This window comes from Salvelinus namaycush, chromosome 29 (assembly GCF_016432855.1).
Source record: "Salvelinus namaycush isolate Seneca chromosome 29, SaNama_1.0, whole genome shotgun sequence".
NCBI lineage: Eukaryota > Metazoa > Chordata > Actinopteri > Salmoniformes > Salmonidae > Salvelinus > Salvelinus namaycush.
The window spans coordinates 3,187,536-3,199,882 of record NC_052335.1 but is presented as its reverse complement, the minus strand read 5'-3'; the positions used below and the strand labels follow the sequence as shown (position 1 = coordinate 3,199,882).

General features: G+C 42.5%; 1 protein-coding gene across 1 annotated transcript; it reads left to right on the top strand.

Moving 5' to 3' along the window:
* Nucleotides 1-1,791: 1,791 nt before the first annotated feature.
* Nucleotides 1,792-8,502, top strand: LOC120024365 (zinc finger and BTB domain-containing protein 2-like). The gene is made up of 3 exons (XM_038968593.1): nt 1,792-1,882; nt 5,883-6,063; nt 6,387-8,502. Exons 2-3 carry the CDS (start codon nt 5,891-5,893, stop codon nt 7,792-7,794), a joined length of 1,581 nt encoding a protein of 526 aa, XP_038824521.1. The 5' UTR covers nt 1,792-1,882; nt 5,883-5,890; the 3' UTR covers nt 7,795-8,502.
* Nucleotides 8,503-12,347: the final 3,845 nt, after the last annotated feature.

Sequence of the window (12,347 nt, the reverse complement as noted above, 5' to 3'; positions counted from 1 at the left end):
TTAATTGAGCACCTGACCAATTACTCTAGACTTTGGTTTTGGGTTAACCGAGATGGCCGTTTATCTGGCCTCAGTTTTGCTTATTTTTCAATCTCTTTTATCTCCCTATAGAAACCCCTTCTATTAATGGTGATGAGAGGGAGTGAGTCAAATTAACACCTCACACAGTAGCAGCATCTAGCATGGCCAGGCGGCACCAGTTCTAAGAGGTCATTGATCAGGTGGGTCCTGTTAGGAGTGGCAGGTAGCCTACCAGTTAAAGTGTTGGGCCAGTAACCCAAAGGTTCTTGGTTTGAATCCCTGAGCTGACTAGGTGAACAATCTGTTGATGTGCCCCCGAGAAAGGCATTTAAGCCTAGTTCCTCCTGTAAGTCGAGGAGCACAATGCAAATGATTTAAGGTAATACAGTTGGAATCCTTAACTTTCCTAGGCACACTGGTGCTCCTAAATACAAATTCCAGGTCGCACAGCAAAATATACGAGTAAAATATTTGCACTGTAGAGCCATGATGGATGTGTATGCCTGTGTGTGTCCGTATGCCAATTAGTTCATCTGTGTGAGTGTGTGTGTGTAGTTCCTCCCACTCTTCCTGAGCTTCCTGGCAAGCGATGCTTGTGTACGTTTTTCCTCTCCCTGGTCAGGCTATAGCTTACATCCTGTTGAGGATGACACAGAAGTCAGGGGATATGGCCAGAATTCTGACCATGAGGAATATGGGTAGCAGGCAGTAGCACATTTATTGAACCTTTTAACAAAGCCTCCTTTAGTCATAAGCAGCGTGTAACCATGTAATAAGTGTCGTGCAGTGCTGTGTTCCTTGAATGTTTTATCAGGGTTAAAGTGGCTACTGGTGGTAAATGTTTACCCCCTGGATCAATATCCTCTTGAATTGTATTTAACTCCACCTTTTGAAAATATGAAATGATCCTGTTAATCAACTGTGACACAGCAAACACCTCAGTCGACTGACTGGTAGAGAGAGGTCCTTTTGAAGGATGCTTATAAATAGACTGGAGTATTTTCTCAAGTATTTATCACTGACAAACAGAAAAAGCACACCCATAATCATACATACATGCCTAAAAGTAATTTCTCCCCAAGTCAGATGTTCTGCACCATGAAACATGGAATGCAAGTTATCCTATAATGAGTTGATAGTCTGGTGATAAAGTGTGTTTGTAAATATTTTATTCTGGGTAGCCATGCAGGCCTAACAAATAACTATCATATTTTTTATTTTATTTTTACATTTAGGCTACCAACATAGCCTAAACAAAATATCAACAAATTAAATAAAAAAAGTTAACTCATTCGTTGCCCTCCTGCCCTTTGCGATAACATTATTCTAATTTACCAATTGAATCAAAAGTAACGACTGCTTTACGACTGTTGCCAAAGACTCACGGCGGTACGTCCATTTGTTTACAAGAAGCTCTTTCTTGCAAATGCCATTGCAGTCAAGATTGTAAAACTACGTTATTTGTTTGCGTGGGGTTGGGGAGGGGGACCTATGGCTATTTAACCCCAAAATCGGTTTATGTTTGACGTGCCCAAACCAGAGATTTGATAATTACAGTAGCCGACCTAACGGTTTAATGTAACGTACGAGGTGGATACAATTCTCTAGTCATAGCAAGGACACACGGCGGTTAGGGGTTCCCCAAAAGATTTTGTCAGGCGCCCTGTCCGTACAACGAATTGCTGTTTTTAAGTGCTTTTACACAGTCATGTGATTGTAACGTAACTCAACCGGGAAACACCGACGACCATCGCCGCCAATGATGCTTGAGAGGAACAGAGCAGCTGCGAGCCCAACAGACACGTCCCCCGGAGACAAACAACAACACGACAAACTCCACGGATTCAAGCAGAGTAAAAGGGTAAAGCTCCCCGCTCTTCGTTTCATTTTGTATACCGACATACTCAGACGTAATTTATATACGGTTTCAAATAGGTCATTTTTAGTTTAAGAAATGTATTCGGTGACCAACTTGGGCGAAACCCATTAAAATCATTATGATACTTGCCTTGGCATGGGTCTATGGCTAAAGTAGACATACCAGCATTGGCTTTCACGTTCAGCTATCGGGTTTGGAAGCGTTACTTTCTGTTTAGAACGAGAACGTACTGGGGAAGTGTTTTCAGTCTGCGCGATATCGGTCCGTTCGGTCATGACTAGAAGGGATCCAGCGTTTGTCAAATTAACTTCAAAAGTATACTTTTTTTGTATTTTACCTAACCCTAAAACATTTATTAAAATATCAAACTAATTTTCATAACCTGTTAAGTCAATTAGCCTAACGTGCAGCGTAACCTGCTATGAAAATTAAATCTGACGTTAATTTGACAAAAGCTGGAATCCTTCTAGCCATGACCGTCTGTTCCACGTGTCTACATTAGGGGCGCGCTTTCTTACAAACACATTGGGCTACTATGAACACATGGTTATTTTTTGTTGCCAGATTCCTAGTTGTTCATGAATGCCCAAAGGTTTACTATTGCCAAACCACTCATTCATAATTATTTAGTAACACAGGCCTTACAAGTTTGTCTGCTGGATGTCTGAACCCACACAAAATATCAGGATGGTGTTTTCTGATAATGCATATTTGTCAGTACTGCTGCAACATTTGCCTGCAGTGTTTTCATCCAATTATTGTGTCTGGACCGGGCCGGGTTTCCAGATGGCGAGTGTTCTAACGATGCATTGTTCCTAAAATGGCCGAAGATTTAACATGCGTTTCCCAAAACACCACACAGTAAGAACAATCGCTAAGTGGATCGTTGGAGCATGTGTCAATACTGATAGGATCGACTGAAAGGCAGCGCTGCTCCATTAAAATCTTACCAGTACTGATGACGGATTAGCTCCTATAGAGATTTTGTCACTTTATTGCTGCAAATATTGAGGCAGCTTATTAGGGGTTCCCTTGACATGGTCAAATAACTCAAGCATAGATTGGTACATTTAAAAAAAATAATGTGGAACACAGAAACTAGAAGACATGAGTACCTTGGTCAAAAATAATGTTACCAATTGGTCTATAGGTGGCACTGTTATAAGCAGTCTCACTTGAACCATCATACCTGCCGCCCACTGTTTGACCTAGAGACTTAACTTTCTATGTAGAAGGTGTCTTTCCTCATTCAGAACACATTTCCCTCAAGGACCCATAAGTACCGTCATAATAGATTTTCTTACATATTGAACATTTTGGAAAACCTTTTAAATCAAATCAAACTTAATTTGTCACATGCGCCAAATACTTTACAGTGAAATGCTAACTTACAAGCCCTTAACCAACAATGCATTGAGTGCGGTTTTAATGCCAGCATCGGTCTGTGGTGGTATGTAGACGGCTACAAAAAATACAGATGAAAACTCTAGGTAGATAGTGTGGTCTACAGCTTCTCATGAGATACTCTATCTCAGGCGGGCAAAACCTCGAGACTTCCTTAGAGGCCCCTGCCCGTGTCATAGCAGAGGCTGCTGTTCTATCCTGCCGATAGAGTGTATAACCCGCCAGATGTATGTTCTTGAAGTCGTCGTTCAGCCACGACTCAGTGAAACATAAGATATAATTTGTATTCTCATTAAAAAATATATACATATCAGCCATGATCGGAGTGACCCTTCAGTGCATGTCTGTTTTTGCCAGTTCGAGTGGACCGTTGCCAGAGGAGAGAGGGCGCGACATTTCAGTAGCAGGTGTAAAATAATGTCAGACAACAGACAAATTAGACAGCAAATTCAAAACATAACTAGCAAGATAGCTATAGTTAACTAAGCATTAATGTCGTTAACTGCATCTCAGTGCAAGAGGCATCACTACAGTCCCTGGTTTGAATCCAGGCTGTATCACATCTGGCCGTGATTGGGAGTCCCATAGGGTGGCGCACAATTGGCCCAGCATCGTCCGGGTTTGGCCGGAGTATGCCGTCATTGTAAATAAGAATTTGTTCTTAAATGACTTGCCTAGTTAAATGTTTAAAAAAATTACGAAATAAAAAACGACAAATCAGCACTGTTGGAAAGCTGGGATTCCCCTCTATTAAACAGTAGCCATGTAATAGCGACAATGTAAAAAATATTGTAAGTATAGCCTAATTGACAAATAACTTGCTGTGCATAGACCTCCCCTCAAACATGAATATTTGAGCCTTATACACCGAGTATACAAAACATTAAGTACACCTGCTCTTTCCATGACATAGACTGACCAGGTGAAAGCTATGATCCCTTATTGATGTCACTTGTTAAGTCCACTTCAAACCTGTGTGGACAGGTTAAAGATGGCAATTGAGTAATGGATTGTGTATGTGGGCCTTTCAGAGGTTGAATGGGCAAGACAAAAGAGGTAAGTGCCTTTGAACGGGGTATGGTAGTAGGTGCCAGGAGCACCGGTTTGTGTCAAGAACTGAAATGCTGCTGGGTTTTTCACGCTTAACAGTTTCCTGGGTGTATCAAGAATGGTCCACTACCCAAATGACATCCATTGGAGTCAACATGGACCAGCATCCCCGTGGAATGCTTGACACCTTGTAGAGTCCATGCCCTGAAGAATTGATGCTGTTCTGAGGGAAAAGGGGGGGGGGGGGGCAGTGCAACTAAATATTAGGAAGGTGTTCAGTTTCGCTCCAACACACTTCTGAGATTTAAATTGCTGACAAGATGGTTGCTGCTGTCAGGGGGGAGGTTAAATTTATTAAAATGTTGTTGCCAGGGAAAATCACACAAGGGGAACTGGGGAGGCTATATAAGTTATAGGATGTTTTAGACACTTTGCAGAACCTGGTGAGAGCTATCATATACTGTACTCTGTACCAACTTCTGTCTACAATTCTATTACTAAAGGAGAATCCTAATACTTAAACAAAGAGTCTGTGTTTCCTTTCTACTAATAATATATACATTTGAGAATTATATAGAACGATGATCAATCTGTTGAAGAAATTGACCAACAACTGCCAGGTCAAATGGTCGCAAATGCGACTGTTTTGGTCGCAGTATCGAACCCTAGGTCAACAGCAGCAGTCTCGGTCATAGCGATAGAACAAGGTGTCGGTGGCCAGAGCAGAGAGAACACACTTCCTAAGTCGGGTTTCAAAGGTCATAGGCCGATAAAGACCAGGTCATGCTATGACTCAAAGGACTGAGAGCAGACTGGTCCTGTAGATATTAAGCTAGCTGACTAATTATAGGGGAGACTGGTAAATTGAGCCAAAGGGTTAGTTAAGCTACCTCTTGCTCATAGGAAACCATACACAAAATTAATAATGTGACCAAATATTTAGGAAGGAAGAAACCACACAGAAAAGTAGTAAGCAAGTTAGGTTAAAACATTTTTTTTAACAATTCACAGTCAAATGAATGTATTGTTTTATTGGTTTCATGATGCTTGTATCCAAACCAAAGTAGATAATTTTAAGATTGTTCATCAGTTGGGGTCAGTTGGGGTCTATAAGCTACAATATGATGTTTTAAACTTAACATAAAAGTGCGTCCTTGTAGCTGTGTGGGCTAATATAGTTAAAATGTTTGCCTTGGGGTAAGTTGAGCCAATGACCATGGGGTAATTTCAGCCACCATACACATGACGATAACATTTTTGTCAGTTTTATCATATTTTTGCAATGTGAACTCAAACAGATGCCAGTAGGCCTCCTTGTTCTTATTAGACATTGAGCTTTTTCCTCATTAGAAAGGAAATGCTATGTTTAGGACAACCAGTGTTTGTGGTGTTAGCCTACATTGGAGTTGTGGTATTACAGAGCTGTTAAAGTGGACATCACAGACCTCTCTTTGGTAGCATTGTGATCCTCTTCCAGACAGGAAACTGACTGACTGTTGTCTTTATCTCTGTGCCTTTCTTTGTGCAGTTTGAAGAATGGAGTTGGCCAACCATGGTCTTTTGCTCCTGCAGCAGCTCAACGCTCAGAGGGAGTTTGGCTTCCTGTGTGACTGCACCGTTGTCATCGGAGACGTCTTCTTCAAAGCCCACAAGGCAGTACTGGCCGCCTTCTCCAACTACTTCAGAATGCTCTTCATACACCAGGACAGGTATGGTAACCGCCACGGCAACGCCTCTACCTGTTGGCTACATTACTCTAGGCTAACACCATATTCACTAATGATTTACGACAGTGAGAAAGTTCAGTTGAAACTGAACTCAACCCAGTCCTGATTGGACTATTCAAACAAGTTCACCTAAAGATTGTAGCAAATAATGTGCAACTCAATAAGGACAGGACAATGTATATGTTTGGTGATCAATAAAAGCTATTGTTTGCGTCTGTTTTAAATTCAAGACATTTTCAAGTGACCAATTTTTTGATATATAGAATTTTTTAAAGCCATAGTTAAATAAATATCTCTCTTTTCAGTGATTGCGTACGCCTGAAGGCAGCCGATATCCAGCCAGACATCTTCAGCTACCTCCTCAACCTGATGTACACAGGGAAGCTGGCCCCTCAGCTCATCGACCCAGCCCGGCTGGAACAGGGGGTCAAGTTCCTCCACGCCTACCCCCTCCTCCAGGAGGCCAGCCAGACTGCCTTCTCCCACCCCGAGCCCAGCCTGCCCTTCTCTACTGCCCTTTTTGGCATTCAGATCTCCGACCAGCAGGTGGCGCTGTCCGATAGGCTGCCTGCTCAGCGCCAGCTCTCTTCGCCCTTTGACCTGGACAGCCTCCCTGACAGGAAGTATCCGTCCACGTCTGCTGTAGCAGCGTCTTTCGCCAACCACGCATCCAAGCTGGACTCTTCATTTCAGGAAATGATGGCGGCTTCAACCAGCGGCCACCTGGCCTGGTATAAGGACAAGCATAGAGGTGAAACCCTGACAGGAGAGGCTCCCTCCTCGGATAACTCAAACACCATTCTCCATGTGAAGCCAAGCATCATGAAAAGGAGTGCCTCCTTCAGGAAGCACTACTCCTGCCACCTGTGTAGCAGCCGCTTCAACCAGAGGAACCTGTTGAGGGAGCACCTCCTGCAGCACAGGCAGGCCCGGCTCCCCCTGGTGGCCGAACCCAGCGGCGCACACTCCTCTGTCATCCCAGGAGGAGAAGCCACCACACCAGAGGTAGAAGAGGTGCTGCTAAGGGGAGGTGGAGAACGGTCCGCTGACATGACAGTTGAGATGCTGAGTGACAGCGAGCAAGCACCTCTCTCTGGTTCCAACATGGACTCTCCCAGAGCTGAGATGTCGGGGTGGGCGACGGGGTGTCAGTCCCAGGCCGACACCCCACCCCCATCAGACATTGCGGATATCGACAACCTTGAGAGTGCTGACCTGGACCACGAGGTGAAGCGCAGAAAGTACGAGTGCTCCACCTGCGGACGCAAGTTCATCCAGAAGAGCCACTGGCGGGAGCACATGTACATACACACGGGAAAGCCCTACAAGTGCAGCGCCTGCGGCAAGAGCTTCTGTCGTGCCAATCAGGCAGCGCGCCACATGTGTCTGAGCCAGGGCATCGAAGCCTACACCATGGTGGACCGGCAGAGTATGGAGCTGTGTTCTGCTGGGGACGACACCAGCCAGATGGAGGTGCTGTTCTTAGGCTCAGCAAGGCCCTACAAGTGTAATGTCTGTGAAACCACCTTTTCCAGCCCCAACGAGGTCATCAAGCACCTGTGCTTCAGCCAAGGGGCGCTAGCAGGCCTGCAGGGGCAGGCAGGGGTGGAGCTGCTGCAGGGGGAGGAGTTTCCCAAAGACGAGGGTTCTGATTCGTCCGGCGCTGGCCCCCTCATTACGCCCATAAAAACTGAGCAGGTCTTGTTGGAGTAGCACCACAACAAAATAACCAGTTTTATATTTTTGTTTTTCTTATACATGTTTATTTTTTTTAAACTTTAAGTTATGGTCTGTAGTTAAGCTAAAGGTTTAGTTAGTTAAGTTCTGTATGTGTAGGAGGTGTTTTGTATGTACTGAAAATGCTTCCTTAAGATGATTTAACAGCAAAAGCCAGAGACTGGGACATTTTGTTGTTGAACATCAATCACACCACCAGCCAGAGAAATGTTTTAGTGTCCATGTGAATACCACACACACTGTACAAAACTGTCATATTTCTGACATGGTGTTGCATTAGTTTGTCCATTTATCCTCTTATGCATAGGCAACCAGTTGGTAAAGTACCATTTGGCAAAGTAGTATGTCACTATATGTTACTCAAAATATGTGCTACAGTAGAGTTCCTAATGTAAGTGTAACTTGGCCCTTGTCAAAGTCTCTTTTTGGTGCTTAATTTTCATAGGTCTGACACATTGGTTTCTGTTACTTTATTTAAAGTGGCCGTTGGCTGTGGTCGAACCTCTCACTCAGCTTTTAGCTCCAGACAGAAACAGGAAGCTGAGATAGAGTTCCGGAGGAAGTAATGTTTCTCAAGAATCCGATTATATATCCATAATAATTCACATTAAATCACCTAATGTTGTGTTATAGCTTTATCAACTCCTTGTGAACATTACAAGTTTTGAACTTCTATTTGCTATTTATGGCCTGTAGGCCTCATTGACCTTAGCTCATACAACTAGTTTTTGAGTAAAAAAAGTAGAATGTATGGATTATTTTGACTATAACAAATACTCAGATGAAACATATTGTGCTATTTATCAGACTACTTTGTGTCAAAGTTTAACAAGGACTCTCCTCCTCACCAGTGTCATGATCAAAGATATGATCAAGAGCCTCACATACAGTATATCGTTTGGTCATTGTGCTGCCACAGAATTAATTGTGAGCAAGGCCTCAAAAAAACTTTATATACCAGAGCTGTGAGAAAAGTTATATATTATTGAAACAATGTTGCTATTGTTTGTGAGAATGCCAACAGGTGTGGTTCCCATGGGGGAAAGATTCTATTGGGGAAAGATTCCCGTGGGGGTTGCCATGGAAGCCAAGAAGGGGAGTGAGGTGTGTGTGTGTGCTCAAACAGACACATTCATGTGGGGATCCGGGAGAGGAAGTGTGTCCATCTGATGAATGGGCATGTGCCCGAACTCAATTTTATACACTAATTGTAGTCTCACCCATTCATTTCTAATGACCGGTCATTTTTGACCAGGAACACCACAGGTGTACAAAAGTTAAAACACCCCAAATGTAATGAAAATCATCCAAATGTATTTTGTGTGATCAGATGCCCTGTGTGGACAAAGTCATGGAACTTTATGACAATCAGATTAAATGAACTACATCTTTCAGAGAGAACTTGTAAATCAGTCCAATTCGACAGGAACACGGCAGGAGGGTTAATGCCTACCTCATCTCTGTACCCCCACATACAATTATGTTTAAGGTCCCTCAGTCAAGCAGTGCATTTCAAACACAGATTCAACCACAAAGACCAGGGAGGTTTTCCAATGCCTCGCAAAAAAGGGCACATATTGGTAGATGAGTTAAATGTTAAAAGCAGACATTGAATATCCCTTTGAGCATGGTGAAGTTATTAATTACACTTTGAATGGTGTATCAATACACCCAGTCAGTACAAAGATACAGGCGTCTTTCCTAACTCAGTTGCCGGAGAGGAAGGAAACCGCTCGGGATTTCACCAAATTTTAAATCAGTTACGAAGTTTAATGTCTGTAATAGAATGGATCAACAACATTGTAGTTACTCCACAATACTAACGTAATTGTCAGATTGAAAAGGAAGCCTGTACAGAATAAAAATATTCCAAAACATGCATCCTGTTTGCAACAAGGCACTGAAGTAATACTGCAAAAAATGTGGCAAAAAATTTACTTTTTGTCCTGAATAAAGTGTTATGTTTGGGGCAAATCCAATACATTACTGAGTACCAGGATAAAAAAACTGAATTAAGCTAAGCACAGGCAAAATCCTAGAGGAAAACCTGGTTCAGTCTGTTTTCCACCAGACACTGGGCGATGAAGTCACCTTTCAGCAGGACAATAACCTAAAACACAACACCAAATCTACACTGTAGTTGCTTACCAAGACGACAGTGAATGTTCCTGAGTGCCCGAGTAACAGTTTTGACTTAAATCTACTTGAAGATCTTTGGCAAGACCTGAAAAATGGCAAGAAAAGAATAATGGGCAAATGTTGCACAATCCAGGGTGGAAAGCTCTTCGACTTACCCAGAAAGAATCACAGCTATAATTGCTGTCATATGTGCTTCTACAAAGCATTGACCCAGGGATGTGAATATTTATATCAATGAGATATTTCTGTTTCATTTTCAATAAATGTGCAAAAAATATATATGTTTTCACTATGTCATTATCAGGTAGTGTGTGTAGATGGGTGAGATTTTGAATTCAGGCTGCAACAACAAAATATGGAATAAGTCAAGGGGTATGAATACTTTCTGAAGACACCGTAAATAAATCAGAGGTCTAATAATGGGCTAGGTTTATGCCTATCCTATCTACACCTTATCCAGCGTGGGCCATGGCCAAATGGAATGTTTCCTTACTACTTTAGCACTGATGGAGTCTTCATGCTAACTGAGCAAATGAGACCTAGTTCAGCCACATTTATTAGCTCAAAGACACAATATAAAGTGATCTTACGTGTGTTGTTACACAGGGAAGGACTTCTCACAACTCAAAAGCTGCATCATAGTCCGGCATGGTGAAATGAATACTACTGAAGTGTACTTTTCAGAGCTCAACAGAGCTCATGTTTCTCCTTATCAGTCAAACTTAAAGGGATACTTCGGGATTTTGGCAATGAAGCCCATTATCTACTTCTCCAGAGTCAGATTAACTAAATGTATGGATACCATTTTTATGTCTCTGCATCCAGTATGAAGGAAGTTAGAGGTCATTTTGTGAGCCAATGCTAACGCCAATTAGCAATTGTGCTAACGCTAGTTATCAACTTCCTTCAAACTGCACTCAGAGACAGAAATGGTATCCACGAGTTCATCTGGCTCTGTGGAAGTAGATAAAAGGCAACATTGACAAAATCCTGAAGTATCCCTTTAACCCAGTATGAAAAATGTTCCATGCTGAGCTCAAGTCTTATGATGTTCAACCACATTGTTCGTAGATGTTAAGCTTTTAGTTATGTGTGTCAATTATAAAATGTGTATTTATGCAAGCAGTTTGTCTTTACCAGGGGTTGGAACTGAAAATCGTTTCGTGAACAGAACCACAATTTTTGGGTGTTTCGTTCCACTGTTGTTTCGACCAGTAAAATAAAGTTCTGAACCGGTTCGAACCCCAAAAAAGTACCAGTGTATATTGTTCCTTTCTGTTCCTTTTTAACCCGTGAAAAACTTTTTTTACATTTAGCTCATTAAAATACTTAAACAATCAGTGCCGATAGAGCAGGCAAGCTAGTTGTTTACAGGTGTGATGGACATCAAGTGTAGCCTATGGTGCAAGATGCAACTGAAATTTTGCGAGTGGGAGAGAGCGAGAGAGGGTTGAGGAGGCTTGAAGCGCTGGGCATCTTATGACAAGCATTATCGGATTTATACCTAGGAGGAGCGGCTTCTGTGGAGTAATGTTGAACGTCCTTTGAGCTAGCTAGCTAATAAGCTTGAGCTAGCTAGCTAACAAGCTTATGTATGCAGAGCAGCATCAGAATTAAAAACACCTTCTTGTAGTTAATAAGTCTTACCTTTTTGTAGTTAATAAGTCAAACGTGATAACTAGGCCTATAGTATCCTTAACTAGCATTGAACAAGTGAATCCATTCTTCTAGCTTTAGAATTTCTATCCCCATCTTCTTTATCAAGCTTGTAACATCAGTACAGTAGCCTATGCTTTGGAGGGGGGAGGGGCAGATAAAGACAGACGCAGGCAAATATTTTCAGCTTGCAGGCAGACACCGGAATACATTTGAGTGACAGAGTAGGGGTTTTGTATATGCGTTTTTTTGTGAGACTAGAAAAAAAATGCCTGGAACGTAAAATAAGATTATTAACCGGTTCCCATGCTTTTAAAGTAACCGTTCTGTTCCGGAACAGCAGGGATCACTTACGTTCAAGGTTCCGTTTCTGTTCAAGGTTCCGTTCCCGCCTGCTGTTTACCGGAGTCCTCCTTAGGACTAGCTGGCTAAGCTAAATCAAATCAAGTTTATTTTATATAGCCCTTCGTACATCAGCTAATATCTCGAAGTGCTGTACAGAAACCCAGCCTAAAACCCCAAACAGCAAGCAATGCAGGTGTAGAAGCACGGTGGCTAGGAAAAACTCCCTAGAAAGGCCAAAACCTAGGAAGAAACCTAGAGAGGAACCAGGCTATGACGGGTGGCCAGTCCTCTTCTGGCTGTGCCGGGTGGAGATTATAACAGAACATGGCCAAGATGTTCATAAATGACAAGCATGGTCAAATAATAATCAGGAATAAATGTCAGTTGGC